Below are 18,695 nucleotides of genomic sequence, written 5' to 3' on the forward strand. Positions count from 1 at the left end.
ATGAATCATGATTCTGTTACTGCGTTGCCTATTTCTTAAATCAAATGTTTTTAGAAACATATTTTAGTGTACTGTTTAGCTGTAAAATTGGAAAGTTTGTGATCACCCACCAGATGGAACAACTTTCATATTTTACATCTTAACAGTAGACGGTACAGTGCAGGGACATGATTTTTGTCATGTACTCCTTTCAGAATATAAAGTCATCTGAAGTAAATATGACACATATTTTCATAAAAGTTCCAGCTGTATCTTTAATGACTCCACTTGATGTACTGCCAAAATTATTTAATTATTTAATTGGAGCCCATGACTGAATCATTACAGGGGAAGATTTAATTTATAGTAGAAATTGTATCTTGTGCTTTCTCCCTCCCTCTCTCTCTGTCTCTGACCACTCCCGGACTCTGTAATTTTTATTTTCTTACCACTTAGCTTCAGTTTCCATGTAAAAGAAAAAATTTATTTATTTGTTATTTATTTATTTCTTGACCCTGAGTTCTTGCACATACAGTGTTGCAAAATTAAATTAGACTTGGTGTAGTATAAACAAAAATCTAAAAACAGTTACATGATGAAGTTATATCAAAAACGACAAATTTCATAACTGATAGTTTTCTAAGTACTGTAAATATATATATATATATATATATATATATATGTACTTATATGAAAGAAAGGTTATTGATTGTGACCCACATAAACTGTGAAATGTCATCATAATTTCTTCCCAACAAAACGTGGTATAAGCAAGGACTTCATGTACTAAATGCTGAGCTTCATGACTGTATGACATTTTGAATAAAACCACATAAAATGTGACTCAACACTCACAATTATTGTTTACAATTATTCTATAGACAGTTACATGAAATTAAATTAACAAAGAACAAATATCATAGCTTTCTTAGTAATACAGATATATATATGTATATAAATAAGAGAGCTTATTGATTGTGAACCAAATAATTTGTGAAATGTCATCATGTCTTCCCAATAAAATTGGGTATGAACGAGGACTTTATGTACTTGATGCTGAGCTTCATGACTGTGTGACATTTTGAACAAAACCACATAAAACGCGGCTCAACACTCAAAATTATTGATTGCCATGAAAAACATTTCTTAACAGCAGTGCTTTAGGCTCCCTGTGTCACTCTGGATCAATTATTTTCTGTACAAACAATTTTTCACATAAAAAACTGTTAAAAACTGCTTTATGTGATTTTTGGACATGTGATAGGTTTGGGGGAATTTCTTTTCCAGAGCCAACACTTTCCATTGTGCTCTGCTATCACAGAAGTTAAAATCTTGTCTTGTCATTCTCAATTTCACAGTAAAATGAGATATGACACAACTCTTTATGAAACTTTTGAATTTGATTTTTTTTTTTAACTTTTAACTACTTTCACTGTTACAAATGACTTTTACCATCATTCCATATCTACTGCTTGTTGTCACATTGGCTGTTGTGGGTTTTTAATAGGTTCGCTTTATAAAAGTTTCATCTAGTTTTAGGAACAGAAATCTTTATGGTTTGACTGAACTCTACAGTTATTGTTTGCCACATTAGAGTAATAGTTTGACATTTTAGGAAATAAAGTTCTACTTAAAGTTCCAAAAGTATAAGTACCCATTATGTAGAATGGCCCTTTTCAGAATAATATGTATTATTGCCTCCTAATTAATTTTAATTTTAATTAGCACACAAGATTAGAAAAAAACAAGTAGATAATAACAAACATAACAAAAGCTGTGCAGGAGAGGTTAAAATACCTGCAGGGGCTCATCGTAAAAAACTCCCCTCTAGAATTTACAATCTATTCAAATACTAACGATAATTTCCCCCTTAACATGACAATATTACAGACAAGTAGTTATACTAAACATAAATGAAAACAATTCTTGATGCACTGATGTGTACACCATAATAATGTTGCAGCTGGTAAAGGTGGGGTTAATTTTAATTACTTCTATACTGCTGGGTTGTTTAATATATAATACGATATCATAATTTATTTGTCTATTTGTATTTTATATCAATAATCTAAATCTTCAAAGTAACTAGTAACTTAAGCTGTCAACTAAATGTAGTGGAGTAAGTACAATATTTGCCTCTGAAATGTGTGGGAGTACAAATAAGTGAGTATAATCAAGAATATTATAAGTAAATTAAAACTGTACTTAAATAAGCTTACAGTACTTGAATAAATCCATTTATTCATCACAACTGTAAACACAAATACATTTAACTGATTTCCAATCTTTAGTCAAGACATGTTTTTAAAAAAAAGCAGTTGTAAAGTAATTTCTTTCAGTAAGTATGAGCGCTACTGTGGGCAAATGTGTCAGTATAGCTTTAATTGACCATTTTTGCAGTGTCCTACATTTCTGTTTATAGTTTAGTTTAAAAAAAACAACAACAAACAGACCAACCAATCACAGCACAAATGTAAATTAACACAAACAAATGTAAAATAAAGCTTCCATACTTGATTAAAGAAAAAAAATCCAAAAGTAAAATGTATAATAGCAAGTAAAAGTGACAACAAAACTAAAGTGCTGAAAGATCAAAATAAATAAGCCTGTGTAAACAAACTTTTTAACAGTTGAATCAGTTTATTAGTATGTAAAAATAGTTGGGCTACACACTACTGCCCTCAGAATTAAAACTGACTTAATCCCAGAGGCGAAAATTCTGTTAATTCCTTCAATAGTTCAAACTGACTGGGCAGCCAGTAGGACAGTACCTGGGGTGGCCAGTCAGATTTCAAGGGGGGCCAATACCGTCCTATGCCATTCCCTAAACACACCCCTGGCCAGGGTGCATGTAGAGCATTAAAACAGAGCTTGTTTATCAAAAAGATGAGATAATCATTTAAAAGTCCCACAACAGGGAAATTTGCATTATTTCAATAGCAAAGGGATATCAAAGCAAGATAAATAATGCAAAAAGAACAATATGAACAGTATAAAGAAGAGGCAAAACTCAAATTGGGGATTAAGTGTATAAGGGTGATTACGTCAATGGCATCAAAATCTCTCTCCAGCCAGTCAATTGAAGTTGGCTGACCTGAATTATGAAACTAAACCCAGAAGACAGTTAGTTTCGCTTTAAGACTGGAAGCAGCGAGAAACAGCTTACAGGCTCTGTCCAAATGTGTTTGTACAGATTAAAGGACTGACATGTAACATGTTCATTAGTGAGCCTCAGGTGCTGGATTTTGTTCCTTCAGACAGAGCCAGACTGGCTGTTTCCCTGTTTCCATTCAGCTAACTGACTGCTGGCTGTAGTTTTATTTGACCGACATGAGAATGGTATTAATCTTCTCATCCATCAGCAAGAATCTGAACAAGCTTATTTTCCTGAAAAGTCAAACGATTGATTAAAAAAAAAGAAATTCAAATCTCCCATGCTGCACATACAGTGTATTTGATTATATTTGTGTTCTACTTAACTGCTGTTTTTCCTCAAATGAAGTTCTGTACCCACAGAGCAGCATGAACATGTGACTGACAGAGGGATATGATTAACCTCAAAAAATAGCTCTAACCTCATTATTTACACTTGTCTCCCCTCATTTTCCCCCTCTGACTCCCTGGCACTGTATGAAGTCCCTCTCACTACATTCCTCGGCTAATAAGGACATTCTAGCTTCCACTTCTTCTTTCACTCGACAAACACGGCTTCAAAGGACAGATGAGAGCAATTTAGTGTTCATCACTCGTCACTTTGGGTTGAGACATCCTTCAAACACTGTTACACGAGAAGTTACGAAAATAAATATTCCAGCACAAGTCAAATAGCTGAGTGTTATTCACGTTTGAAATCTTTCCTGGAAAAAGGGGGAAGAAAAAAAAAAGAAGAAAATGGAAGATGACCAAGTTTAATGTCTTTAATTTATTTTGCTAATCGTTCCAATGAACTCAAGGCTAATAGACATTTAACATACATATTTATGACACATCATATGTTAATTCCAACAAAATACAAAACAGAAAACTGTACAAATATTTGAATGTGACATTATCAAAGCTTTTCCAACTTTTTAATGTATAAAAAAGCAAACAAACGAAGGTAAAAAATGTTTACAGTTTGTTTGTAAAACTCGTGTGCGACAGCTTCATAGTCACACGTACATGATGCTCTTCATTCCATGGGTTGCTCCTGCCTCTCTTTGAACTCATTAACTCTTGCCTGGAACAAAATAAAAGAAAACAGAGTCAGAACTGGAGTTAAGACCGCATAGGGAGCGCAACATTTAATCACAATGACTGACTTTCTTTCTGCTACGGGACTGATATCCAGAGCCATCCAGGGTTTATTCATGTTATTTTAGTGTGATTTTCCATGTGTGGAAACTAGAGATCAGAGCTCCGGGGTCAGCTCCTGATTAGAAGCCCTGATGCAGGCAGAGACTCTGCAGGAGGGCAAAAGTCACCAACAACTGACAAAGACTAATGGTGCCCCCTGCTCACTACACAAGCCGTCACTAAACTTCTAAAGATCAGTTTCCATCCAATACAGTCAACACATAATGAGAGCAGGCGAAATATCAGTAAACTGGACAGATTTTGGTCAGACTGTGTTCCACTAGCACGTACTTAAATCTGGGACTGGAGCTAATTTTTAATTATTCAGATTATCCTTCCTTTGATCATTATTCAGTTTTCATATTTGAAAACCCCAACACTTCACAATTAAATTAAGTAAATAATTAATGAATGCAGATCTCCGTGTTTATAATACATTGATTTATTGGTGGTGACCTGTCCCAACATTAACACTGACTGCCACATATTGATTTTTAGGGATGGACAGTATTGGATTTGTTGCTAATATCTGATATGCCAATATAAAATTGACCCATTTTGCCAATTACTGATACCAATATCTATATATATTTATACATCCACTTTTATCCCCACCTAATTTTAGTGATCATCAAGTCTCTCCTGTAGTGAAATAACATTGTTATGCATATTGTTATCGTGATGGCCCACCAGCAGATGGAGCCATAAAATACAATGCTTTTAAATGTATGTAATGTTAATTTAGTGTGTAAAATAAGAAGAATATATCATTTTGCATCCCTAGTTAACACTGGGATTCTAACATTAGCTTTAAAAACAAACAAACAAAAAAAACAACTTAAAAGAAAATTAGGGAAATTATGAATTCATAAATCTCAGTGTTTGGAATGCATTGATTTATTTGTGGTGGCCTGTTCCAATATTAACACTGAGCGCCACATATTGATTTTATATAGATTTTTAGCTTTTTACTAAAGGTCTAGTGTGTAGGACATAGGGGGATATATTGGCAGAACTGAAATATAACATTCAAAACTCCAATTTCCATAAACTCCACATATTTGTTCACAGAGAGCTGCTCCTCCTCTCCCACAGTAATTCATGAGGTGTGTGTAATACTAGGTAGATGAGTATGTTACAGAGGAAGAAGTGGGTATCCTGTCCTGTGTGATGCAATGGCATTTTGGCTGATATGTGGATTTACTGTAAACAGCTATTAAAGAAGTGAGTACAACCCCATACATCTGCACATACCCTCCACTAAACCACTGTCCCACAGAGTCCATGCTGCTTCTGTAGTTACCAAGAACAGACAAACCAAACACTGTCCATGTTTTCACATTGGCCACCATTGTTGTCCGACACACTTGGCACATGAGAAAAGTTTCAGTTAGTTGCAATGTGGAACCTCACCATTAGATGCCACTAAATCCCACACACTGCTCCTTTTAAATGGGTAAAATCTTATTTCATTGTAGAGCCTTTCATTGCTCTGCAACCCACAGTCTCTTTGCCTTCCTGCTGGCCGGACACTACTGCTGTGGGAATGTGAGCTCCACACAGTGACAGGGTTAACTAGCATAACACAACTGATGTTATCCAATAGTTACTATCAGGTTCAACTACAGGGTCAAGCCAGTTGGTGTCACTGTTAGTTTGTTTGGACTGTTTAACAGCTAAGAGCCAAATGTTAGCAACTGCTGTGGTAGTTTATGCCAACCGGACAAACGCTGAGCTGACTGATTGCAGGTAGCAGGTACCGAAGACGGTCCCTCAGCGCTGAGATTAACCAGTGTATGTTAACATAAAACACTGAATCTCATAGACATAAATCTCAAAATCTTAAAATTGTTAGAGCTGGAATAGTGTTTCTGCTCTTAGGTTTCACAGCACTTTGTCATATGATGTTATCTGGGATTTGGAGCTTATTGCTATGAGAATTTTATTTCCCCCCTCCTTACTGCTATCAAAGATCGGATGTCGCTAAATTTTTTGCAGCTGAATACTGACAAAACAGAACTTTTGGTCATCGGCCCAGACAGAGTTTCAAAGACTATTAATCCTTACCTCAGTCTGCTAGCAGGAAATATAAAACCATCTGCCTGAAATCAGTGTTGCGTTTGATCACAATCTCAATTTTTACCACCACATTAAGAAATTGGTTCAGTCTTGTGTTTTGCAACTCAGAAATACCATCAGAATCAGTTCAGCTTTGCCAAAGAGCATCGTGGAGCAAATCATCCAAGCTTTTAATCTCTTCCCGCCTGGATGACTTTAACTCCTTATTTTCTTATCTAAGCAGGTCTGTTGTTGTTCTAGATCATTAGGTTCAGAACGCAGCGGTTAGGCTTTTAACAAATGCTAAACAAGGAGAGCATACCACCCCCATTCTAATTCTCTTATTTTGGTTTCCTGTACACTTCAGACTTGAGTTCCTCCTGATTACATTCACAGCCCTCCATGGCACCCGCTTATATTTCTGAACGTACAACCAAATACTCTGCACCAAGATCACTCATTTTCTGACTAATTGCTCCTACAACCAACTTAAAAAGGCACGCTTTTTATTTTTGTGATTCTTTTGGTTTTAATTGTCTTTTATTCTGTAACTTTATATTGCTTTTATTGTTGAGTCTCTGTTTCTGTTTTACAAACTATTTTTTTTTGCTGTTTTATGCCGTGCACCACTATGCTTTTTTTATTAACTGTGACACTTTTGATGTGCGGCTCTGAAAAGTGCTCGATAAATTAAGTTTATTATCACAACCCCAATTCTAAACAATTTGCTATGTAGCGTTTAAAACTTTGTTTTGTCGATGGAGAGACAAACTGTTTTCTGACGAAAGTTTTCCAAAGTGTTCCTGAGCCCATGTGATAATATCCTTTATGCAATCATGCTAGTTTTTGATGCAGTGTAGCCTGAGAGGTCAAAGGTCACTGCCACTTATGACTGGATTTCAGCCATGCCCATTACATGCAGAGATTTCTCAGATTCTCTGAATCTTTTGATGATATTGTGGATTGTGAAATTCCTAAATTCCTTTCAAATGTGTTTTGAGAAACTTTGTTCTTAAACTATTGGACAGTTTTTCACAAAGTGGTGAACCTCACGCCATCCTTGCTAGTGAACGACTGAACCATTTGAGGAAGCCCCTTTCATACCCAGCAAATTCAGAATAAGTGTATAATTACAAAGTTTGAACATTAGGTGTTTTGTCTTTGTACTGCATTCAATCTAACAGAAGTCGAAAAGGACTTGCAAATCTTTGCATTCTTTTTTTAGTTACGTTTTATAAAGCGTCCCAGCTTTTGGGGTTGTATGTGATTGAACCAAATGGACACACAGGTTTACCTGAAAGGTGTTGAGAACATGTTGAGAAACATCACTGAGCTCATTCAGGCCCCTCCGCAGCACCTCTGTGGCTGGAATTCCCCCTGAAACAGAAAACAGATACCTCTGAAAAAAACAAAACAAAAAAAACAAAAAACTGCACATCTGATAGTAAAAACAAAGATGACATGAGTGATGAATTGCACTTCATGGGTCAATCATCTCTGCAGGATTCAGCAAAAGGTGGACTTAGTTCTGTAGCAGTGCTCCCCAAACAGCTGTAGAAGCTCACACCTTTTTTTTTTTTTACATTCAGTGCTGATATATGCAGCCATGCTGAAGGCTGTCAGAGTTAGTAAAGAAATCAACAAACTGAACAAAATGGGAGATGAGGGGCCCATTTCAACAAATTAGCAACATGCAAGCTGAAAATAACAGGGATAATTTTCCATCTGCTTCTCACTGATAAAAGCTACATATTTAATCCATGTCAAATTTATAAGCAATTGGCAGGTGACAATCATTCCCAAACCATGAACTGCCACTAACTGCAATCTGTTTGTGAGCACTGGCTCACAAACTGCCTTTAGGGGAAAGGGATGCCAGTCTGATCAAGCACTCAACCAGACAAATTACAGGAAATGCATGTTTCCCTTAAAAACTGTGCCAGAGAAGTCTGTTGCAGCATATTTAATTTGATCAAAGCCAGAAGTGACACATCTGTCCTGGCCCTTGAGATAAACATATTTTTAATAAAAAAAAATAATGCAGTTGATGTTACAGGAAGTCAACAGGAAATGAAAAATCAATGTGAATCAATCCAAAGTAATTACAACTGTTCACATATACAAAAGAGTTACTTGTTTATTCAGGTTGTTATAATCAAAGACTGCCTACTTTTGCTTTATTGGATGCTGATTAAACTAAGCAAGAGGTTTTTAGACATAACTATGCTTGAGTATCTTATTGAGGGATGAAAAAGTTTGACATGCAAAAGAAATGAATTACAAGAATTGTTTTCAGCCCCGGCCCCCTTTTCCCTATTTATATGGAGGACGTCTAACTGCCCATTTTCATTGTGGTCATGGTGGGGAATAAGCAATAAATATTGAAATATCTCTTTGCTGAATATCTGAAGGCACAGTGGAAATTGTTTTTCCTGGTGCCTAAAAAGGTAATTATGTTTTTCTTTGATGAAGCCATAAGAAAAAGAGCCTTCAGGCATCTTAAAACTTAATTCAACAACAAAAACAAGTTGTTTTCTGTCTCAGAGTCCTTTCATGTGACAGGGCTGCTGTTATCTGTAGGCACTTTGTGCAAAGCGGATAACAGATCTATTTGTAACAAGGAAAGTGGTAGTTCTCCATGGGGAGGAACAAGAGAGGGAGTGTATGTGCATGTGTTTTACTTTAAGTCAGCCACTGGCTTTTCTTGTTCGGCTGAGCAGACAAAGTGAAGGCACCAGACTCCAATCAACATATTTACTCTCAAACACAGCCCCTAAAACTTTCCCTCTATAGCTGCGCCAGAGAAGTATGCACACCTAAAAACTAACATTCATTGTAAGAAACAAAGATTTAGTGACAGAGATTCAAGGAGTGTCCCTCACCTCGGGTCTGAATGCGAAAGTTGATCTTGCTCTCAGACGGATGGGTGATGGTGTAGCCACAAAAATCCACATCCACGCTGGAAGGAAAACAAGAAAATGAAAGCAAGATTTGTGATTAACTTCCATGTTTTGCTTTATATGGGTGGAGGCATATTAGTGTTATTACAGTGTTTCCAACATCAACTCATTCCAGCTGACTGGGGCTGAATGAGAACCAAAACACTGAGAACATTAACATTTAAGAGTCCCTTTGTCATGTCACTATTACCAATTGTCCGATTGACGTCAACGCGTTGTCCCCTTCAGCTGGATTCAAGTCACAAACTACACAAATTAAACATCAGTCTTTGTTCTTTGGACGTGTCTTTTGAGAGCAGAGGGAAATGGTTTCAAATACAAAATAAAAAAAGAAAACAGGTCAAACCCATGATCACAACATGCTGAATTTACAGCAGCTGATTGTTAAAAAAAACAACAAAAAAACACCTACGTCTTCATGATCATATATCTGAGGGAGTTGCCCAAAGTATGGTCTTCATCATGCAGCACAAATGTCACACAGCCTTCATCAGCCCCATCAGCCTGGACCTAAGACGCAAAACAAGTTATTATTTATGACATCACACTTAATTCTGAACAGAAACCTCCTCAGAGATTATTCAGTGAGAATCAATCACACTGAGAATGAACTATTATGTACTGACAATTCATCCAATACTTATTATCTCACAGATGCACATATAAAAGCGTCAGCTGAACATGTTGAACCGAGAAGCTGAGGGACTGTTTCAACACTGCCCCCCAGTGGAGAAACTCTGAGCCAGCTCTGGACTGAGACCTAAAGTGGGTAAAGTGATGGCTATATCGTTTAACTTTGACTGAACATTACATCATACCACGAGTGAAAACAGCTCATAACCATTGTTTCATTAAAGAGAAGCAACTTTTAATGTAATTTGCGTCACAGGTGGAATAACGATGGCTGTTTTTACACTGCTAGCTTCTGTGGCTATCTTAGCCACGTGAGACGTTTACGGGCGGTCGAAACGTTATTGTTTGCTTATTTCGTTGAATATTTTCTTACATACAGAGTTAACAATGACAATGGAATCTAGCTACATAAAATATCAAAGTGCAAAACGCATTTAATCTTCTTACCATCGCCAGCACTTTCTTTTCGCTTTCCCCAGCCATGCTTCACATACCGACCCTGTACGTCAACAGAGACGCCGTGATGTTTCAGCCCTCACTGTCGTCTGACAGGCAAGAGGTAGGCCTTTGTCCCACGGAAAGGGTTTTTTTGTTTTGTATACTAACGCAGGCAGGGTGCGCGATTATAGCCGTAAATCAAATTTCGAAGTATTCTAAAATATGATAATTAAAAGAACGGAAAAAGGTCCTATATTATGCTCATTTTCTGGTTTTTACTTGTATTTCATGTTTCTACTAGAACATGTTTGCATGCTTTAATGTACAAATTACTTATTATTTTTTCTCATACTGTCTGCCCAAATATTCTTGTAATAATCTAATAATAATAATATTTTTTATTATTACTGTTGTTGTTGTTGACAAAATGAACATGTACAAAACCCTAAGATAAAGTATTTTTCTTATTTTGCAGAGTGAATAAATATTACTTACATTGAAATTCATTGTATTTTATGTCTGTATCTGCTGGTGGGCCGTCATGATAAGAGTATGGATAATATGACGTTAATTCTACTACTGAAGAGACTTAATTATCACTAAAATTAGGTGTGGAATGAGTTGATATATATTAAAATATCGGATATTGGAAAAAAAATCCGATATTGTGCATCCCTTAATTTATTGACTTTTTTAAAAAAGTAAATATTTTAAAGAGCATATTCCTGTTTATAGATATATAATTAAAAAAAGTGAAAATTAGTCATGGCAGCAACCATTAATTTGTCTGTAAGACCTTGGGTAGGGATCTAATACCCATATCAAATCCCCCACCCACTTCACCCCAATTTGTCGCCATAACGTGACGTAAGAATGAAAACATCTGACGATTCACTGTATGACAGGAAGTTAAAAATGTAGTTCTAAAAAATTAACAATATAATTGAGTAGTGGGCCCAATGCATGTAGTAAGGACTACATTTCCCAGTACAAGAGTGAATTCATTTCCGGTCTGGAGGTCTTGGCTATTTGCAAAGCAGAAGTCACTCGAAAAGGATTAGCTAGCTTGCTAGCAGGTGGAATCTCTTTAGATGTTGGGATTTGCGCTAAATGAGCTGCTTTGAACAGCACTGACACATCGAGGTACTGTATCTATTATTATATGCCACGACTAACTGCGTTTGCTCCGTTGCTATAGACGATAATTGGTATTGCGATGAGTCGAAACTGTTACCTACCAAACGCCGTCATGTACATTGGTCAACAGCATTATTAGCTAACTAGCTTGTTGTTTTCCTGCCACAGTTAATCTGACTTTCGTTTTCATTTCTCGTGATAACTGGATCGTGTAGCTAGAAGTTAGCTTTGAGGCTATTAACGGTAATTGAGTTATACATATTCACATGCATAATTTCCTTTTCTTTGTGTCTGTATTATCTGTAACATCTCTCTGAAATGTTTCACCGGAATCATCCTCTGTTAGGCAACCTCCTCTTTCCCCAGCCGGTCCTGTTAGTTTCCAGCTCTTCCTGTAACATCTCACCGTTGTGTTTTTTTTACTGTGTTGTCAGCGAGTTACAGAGCTGAGACTCCGGCTGTTGCCATGGCAATCCTGTTTGCTGTGGTGGCTCGTGGTACCACCATCCTGGCAAAGCATGCATGGTGTGGCGGCAACTTCCTGGAAGTGACTGAACAGATTTTAGCCAAAATCCCATCAGAGAATAACAAATTGACCTACAGCCACGGCAGGTAGGACTTTCACACACACTGCCTTACACATCTGTCACACGGCAGTCACACACTTCTGTGTAATCAAGTAAGGATCATCTTTTCTAAATCTGCAAATGAAAGAAAATACACGATCTTTATTAAATGTCTCAGTTGGGCCAAGCTAGACGGCCAAACTAAGTATAGAGCATATTAGTGCACCTTGGAGAAAAACAGTGGCAAACTTACCTAAAGAGTGCTGCCTCTTACCTGATGGACCAACCATGAAGGCGTATCTACCCCCATGAGTTCCCAGTAAATTCCTAGGGCAAACTTTGGTTGTCAACAATTGTCAAATAAGACTATGTACACAAAAACAGGCTACACCTGTCTACAGATTAAGGCAAGCCATTGTGTATATGTTTGGCCATGTTCGAGTGATATTTCTAAAATACCTGTTATCATGCAGTTTGATCAGATTTTTTTTTGTCTTCTACAAAATAGTGTGACATTAATTTAAGCCATGCGCTTTTGTAAGTGTCGATCAGCCATGTAGATCATATATACCTGCAAATCATAACTTTTTCCGGTTAATTTGGTATTGCAGTTTATTGCTGCCAGTATAAGCTGATATGATGAATTCCTCCGACATCATTTGGCTTCCATCACGGAGAGTCTTTTTCATGCACGTAGACACATTTGTGATGTCATGAAGAACGGTTTTTGTTGACAAGTAATCAAGATTTTCAAGCAGAAATACAACTGAGTTCACTAACTTATTTTTGAAACCTAGAAAAAATAACAGCGATGAGCTCCAGATCACTCATAGCTCAGATGTTACAGAGGACAAGGAAGCACAACCTGAAACAATAAAGTGGTATCACATGCTACAAAAATACATAAAAGAAGGTGTCCTTTAGAGTTACAGCTTGTTTTCAACTCTTTATTTGTAGTTAATGTTTTCTGAGACGTTTGATGCTGCATGGAGGGTACTGTGTTAAAGTGCGTACTTTAAACTGTATATGTAAAGTGTTGACACATTGTTCTTTTTTTTTCTTTTTCAGCTATCTTTTCCATTACATCTGCCATGACAGAATCATATACCTGTGTATCACTGATGATGTAAGTATAGACTTGGCTCAGATGTTTGTATCATTTTTAGTGAAGGGGTGAGTGGGAATAGTGTGTTTATGTATATAATTGAATATACAAAGGAGTTCAGAAGTAGAGTTAAGTAACCCAGCCACTTTGATAAACAGAAATCAAGCTATTGCACCAAACTCCAACCCATGTTTGCGGTAGGGGTCGACAGATAATCATCCTGGCCAGCTATTGGGACTGATATTTAGCATTTTGCCGATTATCTTTATCGGGATTGTATTTTAATTAACGCATAAAATAAAGATAAAAAATTAAAGATAAAATAAATGAATTAAAAAGTGCAAAGAGAGTGCCAGCATGAGGGGAACATTTACTTTTTAAAACCTCAGGGAGCTATTTCTATTTATTCATTTTTTTTAAAACTTCACTTGACTTTATTAAAAAAAAAAGTTGCTGGGAAGTTGCCGTATATGATGTTAAATGTTCAGTTGTGATGAAATATTTGCTAAAGGCATTTAAATGAAAGTTTTGTGCTGGAGTTTGTTATATTCCAAACTCTAAATATTGACAGAAAGATTTTCATTTTTATTGTCAATGCATATCGGTTCCAGATATAGGTTATTGTTCTCATTAACTACCAGTAATTGGTATCAGTATTGGCCCCGAAAAAACATTATTGGCTGACTCCTAGCTTGTAGAGCAATATATTGAGCAAGAAGCAGAATAATACACTTTGAGACACATGGTGACAATATAGAAAATCCCTTTTCATTGGACCTCGTAATAGAAATGTCCTTAAAATAATAACCCTTTTTTTTTACCTGTTTATTGCACTTAAGGACTTTGAGAGGTCACGTGCATTCAGCTTCCTCAGCGAAGTCAAGAAGCGCTTTCAGACAACGTACGGGTCCAGAGCGCAAACAGCCCTGCCTTATGCCATGAACAGCGAGTTTTCCTCAACACTGGCAGCTCAGATGGTGAGTGTGAGAAGAGCCTGAGCATATTGAGCAACATTGTCTTGTGAGCACCCTGTGACTGCTCTGTAGTAATGTAGTCTATAAAAAAACATAACACACATATCAGATTTAGCAATCACACATCTGATCTCCTTTCATTTCCTTCTCTTCTCCTACCTTTCTCTTTGTAGAAACACCACTCAGACCCGCGAGGATCAGATCGTGTCACTGAGACTCAGATGCAAGTGGATGACCTGAAGGGCATTATGGTCCGCAACATAGGTGAGGTTCTCATTAGTTTCCCCATGGCACATTGATGCTTAAAGGGATACTTTACAGATTTTGTATAGTATGTATAAATGAACTGTGGTGCCCTCCCCTTTATCAAACCAATGCAGAGAGCTCCCTCTTTCCACCCCAGCAAAACACTTTTTGAGATTATGCAAAACATGTCACCCGACAGTGTTTTGCTGGCTCTTAGGCTGTTGCTCCAACTACAGGCTGTACTTCTGCATATTCCTATTGCCTGCCACCCATCCCACCACCACAGACACAAAGAGCATAGAAGTGCACCCCCCCCACCCCTCTTTCTCTCAATCTAATTCAATTCAGTTTGTTTTATTGGCAGGAATGTTTGTAAAACAATATTGCCAAAGCCTCATATACAATTAAATGATTATATAAATAAATACAAGAAAAAAAATAATAATGATATTTTAATCAACAGCAATCCATTTGATTTGTGTGTGTGTGTGGTATTAAAAAAATGAAAACAAAAAGTGAGATGTGCAGGAGAAATATAGTATAAACATCATGTCTCTCTCTCTCTCTCCCTCTCTCTCTCAAACTCAGACCAAACTGTGATCAAACAGTAAAACTAGGAAGTGCTGATCAAATATAAAGAGTTAAAGATAATGTAACTGCACCACCTATTTTTTGCCTAAAAGAAATTCAAATAAATAATTTAGCGCCCCGTTTAGTTTGTGAACAGGAAGCGGGCGCCATAGTGCTTCCTGCACAGTGAAAACAGAGGCTGAAAAACTGAGCTCAAACCATAAAACCACGCAGCGCTGATCAAACATTAACCAAGACTCTCTGACTGTGTTGAAGACGTATTTTGCGCTTTGAGAAAAATATTTAAGCGTACAGTTTAACTGTAATATGAGTGTTACCAGCCAGCTGCCATTGTGACACGCAGAGGTGTTCCCATTATGTCACCTACAAGGGAGAACATCTGTTGGTCTGGTGTGCAGTGCATTCTGGTAGTTGTAGGTTTTCTGCCTCTTGAAGCAAAAGTGAATACCACAGTCCTTTTTCTCTGTTTTTCTGGTCATGTAGCACCAATTGCAAAAGTATTTGCATCTTTTTTACAGCATAAGTAGCCTATTCTTACTAAAAAAGACTTTCCAGTGGTGAAATAGTTCTTTATATTGGATTAAAAACAAGCTTATGTAAGTGTTTTTCTTCACTTTGAAATGAATGCAGTGTGTAGAGGTCGCGTCAGTGACCTCTACATTATGCTATGCCAGTGAAGCTCTGGTATTTGTTGGCCTTTTTGCCAAAAGCAAATGCTCTGGCTGAAAAATTACACTAATTTAAATACTTAAAATTCTGATGAAAAGTGGGAGACCACAGTCTCAAATGTCAGTCAGATTTTACCAGCCATTTAATATCAACCTCACCACACTGGGCCTTCTGTGTCTCCCAGGTTAACTCCCTTGGATCTCTCTGTGTATTTTTGCAGATTTGGTAGCTCAGAGAGGAGAGAAACTGGAGTTGCTGATTGACAAGACAGACAATCTGGTTGATTCAGTGAGTTTGAAGACCAATGTTTATATTTTGACAATAATCTAGAAAGCTACTTATCCACTGATTGTTGAAATCACTGATGTCACTTTCTCTTCCCACTTCATTTAGTCGGTCACATTTAAGACCACAAGTCGTAACCTGGCACGAGCCATGTGTATGAAAAACCTCAAGCTGACTATTGTCATTGTGCTGGTGTGCCTGGTGAGTACAGACAGAAATGGTAATGGATGAGATGTTGGTTATTAGTGGGACAGTTTCATGGTTCTTTAGCATATTTTGTGGATTACTATTGATACTGATAAAGGTTAACTAAGGTATTTTTCAGTCTGGACCCTCTTTTCGTGTGTTTTTGTTTTTAAAGGCATAATGGAGAAAAAACATTTTTTAAAGTGGTCCAGTGCTGAGCGAGACCACTGTAGCCGACTGCAACCAAAAAGGCTGCAATGTAACCACAAACATGGCCACATTTGTGCACTGTTAATTTATGTCACTAAAAGTGCTTGTTATTGCCACTGATGTGCTCAAATAATTAGTCTGGTAACATAATGGAAAGGATCCCACCAGAAAAAAAGGCAGTTTTGTTAAAGAGTAAGATCCTTTTTGTTTAACCGGAAACAGTCTCGCCACCATCCTAATCAGACCACATTTAACATAACATATTTTCACAAATGACTGTGTTAATTAAGGATTTAAAGCTGAAATATTTGCTTTTATTAATAGGACAGCTATGTAGACAGGAGAGGTGAGGGAAAGAGTGTGGGAATGGAATGCAGCAAAGGGCCAGGAGTCAAATTGAGTCTGTCATTGGCAAAAACAAACACTTTTAGTGGATGTCAATTGACGGTACACAATTGCAGTTTAACGTTATATTGCATTCTGTTTTGCAGCTGCTAACTGCAGCGTTCTCTGCTGGATCAGCTGAGTCTCTTAGACACAAAAACATAGGGAAATAGTGTCCAGGCTGAAGAAATACAGAAGTTACCCTTGAAGTAAGCTCTGTATTGTCTTTCTTAATGAGACCTTTTCTATGTGTGCACATCTTGTTTTATGTTTTATTTGTTGTGTGTGGACCCCAGGAAGAGTCGCAGCTTCAGCAGTTTCACCTAATGGGGGTCCAAATAAAGCACAACTTTTTTCATTATCATAAAAAAAATACCCAGATTACTCAGCCACTACAGCTTTGAATTTTAGCTATGATGAGGCTCGGCTGCCTTGTAAAACTGCTATAATATTCTTCACATAATTAACTTACTGAAAACACGTTGCTGTAATGATCTTTCCGAAGAGGGCTCTTCAGTATTGTCTGACGCTGACTGAAGGAATTCCTCTTATGTCTTGCTACTGTACGACTCGCTGTGTGATAAATCAAACAGCGGCTCAAGAAGTGAACTTTTGTTTCTGTGCTCCTCTTTAGGTGGTCCTTTACATTATCGTTTCTGCTGCCTGTGGAGGCCTCACCTGGCATAACTGTGTCAAATGAAAGGAGAGCGGAGATAAAAGAGAAGGAGATAAAGGAAAAAAAGGAAGAGGAGGAGAAGCATTTGTTCAACTCTGCCTGCCAGCGGACACAAAAGGAATCACAACTTTCCTCCCTTTGCTCCTCCAGCTTCAACATCCCCAGAAGATACATGCTGCTGCTGCTGCTCCTCCTCCTGCCTCCTTCTTCGCCCCCTCTTTGATAGTGTGCACATTGACTTGCCTTCTGGACAGGGAGTCCCACCTCATACCCACACTAATGGACAGCAGCCATGTGGCCTAAAACTGATGTGGAACAATAATGTTGTCTTATTACGTTCATCCTGTCTCATGCACTCAGTGGCCTGATGTATCATTTTGTGATACTGTCCTGCACCAATTGTGTATTTAATCCATTCAGACTGATACCATAGCAAACCACAAAGATAGCAAACGTTGCTTGTCCTGCTTTTCCTTCATTGTCCACAGAGATATATGTGACCTGTATAGGTAGCATGTTGCAGATCCACCAAGAAGGAATCCAACAATAGTGTCTGGCCCTGTGTTATATTAATGTAAACTAACTTTTTTGACAAAATTGATGCAGTAAACAATATGTCTCAAGTGTCGAATATACCATGGTAGTGGTTTCTCAATAATGAGGTAGCCTGTTTTTGCTCTGAAACACAGATTTCCTTCATGTTTTACCACCAAGCACAGTAGTATATTCAAAATGGATGTTGTAAAATATCAGATATGATCATATAAATAAATATTGTAAATTGGATTGATATCACTGACTCTAAAGATGTAATCGTTTCTTTTAAATCAAGCCTGATTTTCCTTCTTTTTTTTCCACCTTGGTAGGAGATTTCCTCTCACCTCTGCTGGGATGTTCAGTGTGCCCTTATGTTCTTTCTGTTAACACAATGCACTTTTTACATTGTACATAGATTTGCTTCCTGGCATCATATATGGTTTATAATCATGTACTTATTTCATTATTGTACATCCAGATTTGAAATAATAAAACCTGATGTTATCAAGTGATTGATCTCTTCAGATGGAAAACAACAGAGATATGTGCCTCTCATTTTAAACAATGACCTCATGAGATTGATAAGAGCTTAATTGATAAAGTCAGAGGTCCATTCATTGATTGATTACAGCTATTAGTGACTAAATGTTAGTTGTAAGGGCCAACTCATCTCACTGTGTCAAAGGTCAAGCTACTAACAGTAGTTCATCACTTCTGCAGGACAAT

The 18,695-nt window shown here is 37.2% G+C and overlaps 2 protein-coding genes across 2 annotated transcripts; one reads left to right on the top strand and one right to left on the bottom strand.

The window, feature by feature from the left end:
• Positions 1-3,882: 3,882 nt before the first annotated feature.
• On the bottom strand, positions 3,883-10,564 carry polr1d (RNA polymerase I and III subunit D). Its single transcript, XM_042493350.2, has 5 exons — positions 10,413-10,564; positions 9,745-9,842; positions 9,255-9,331; positions 7,667-7,749; positions 3,883-4,198 (listed from the first exon to the last, which is right to left on the bottom strand). The coding sequence occupies exons 1-5, from the start codon at positions 10,446-10,448 to the stop codon at positions 4,151-4,153; spliced, it is 342 nt and encodes a 113-aa protein (XP_042349284.2). The 5' UTR covers positions 10,449-10,564; the 3' UTR covers positions 3,883-4,150.
• An 823-nt stretch (positions 10,565-11,387) lies between these two features.
• vamp7 (vesicle associated membrane protein 7) lies at positions 11,388-18,477 on the top strand. The gene is made up of 8 exons (XM_042493349.2): positions 11,388-11,546; positions 11,975-12,152; positions 13,175-13,232; positions 14,051-14,188; positions 14,359-14,449; positions 15,912-15,979; positions 16,085-16,177; positions 17,391-18,477. The coding sequence occupies exons 2-8, from the start codon at positions 12,007-12,009 to the stop codon at positions 17,454-17,456; spliced, it is 660 nt and encodes a 219-aa protein (XP_042349283.2). The 5' UTR covers positions 11,388-11,546; positions 11,975-12,006; the 3' UTR covers positions 17,457-18,477.
• Positions 18,478-18,695: the final 218 nt, after the last annotated feature.

The sequence above is a fragment of the Plectropomus leopardus genome, chromosome 8 (assembly GCF_026936395.1).
Source record: "Plectropomus leopardus strain MGB_pleo_1.0 chromosome 8, ASM2693639v1, whole genome shotgun sequence".
Taxonomy (NCBI): domain Eukaryota; kingdom Metazoa; phylum Chordata; class Actinopteri; order Perciformes; family Serranidae; genus Plectropomus; species Plectropomus leopardus.

What these genes read in the sequence shown, in the direction of transcription:
- polr1d (XM_042493350.2), bottom strand. Translation starts at nt 10,448, where the DNA reads ATGGCTGGGGAAAGCGAAAAGAAAGTGCTGGCGATG. An exon ending in AGATATATGATCATGAAGAC is followed by an intron (nt 9,332 to 9,744) that starts GTAGGTGTTTTT and finishes TTTTCCTTCCAG; the next exon opens with CGTGGATGTGGATTTTTGTG. An exon ending in CTTTCGCATTCAGACCCGAG is followed by an intron (nt 7,750 to 9,254) that starts GTGAGGGACACT and finishes TTTCTGTTTCAG; the next exon opens with GGGGAATTCCAGCCACAGAG.
- vamp7 (XM_042493349.2), top strand. Translation starts at nt 12,007, where the DNA reads ATGGCAATCCTGTTTGCTGTGGTGGCTCGTGGTACCACCATCCTGGCA. An exon ending in TTGACCTACAGCCACGGCAG is followed by an intron (nt 12,153 to 13,174) that starts GTAGGACTTTCA and finishes TTTCTTTTTCAG; the next exon opens with CTATCTTTTCCATTACATCT. An exon ending in ACCTGTGTATCACTGATGAT is followed by an intron (nt 13,233 to 14,050) that starts GTAAGTATAGAC and finishes ATTGCACTTAAG; the next exon opens with GACTTTGAGAGGTCACGTGC.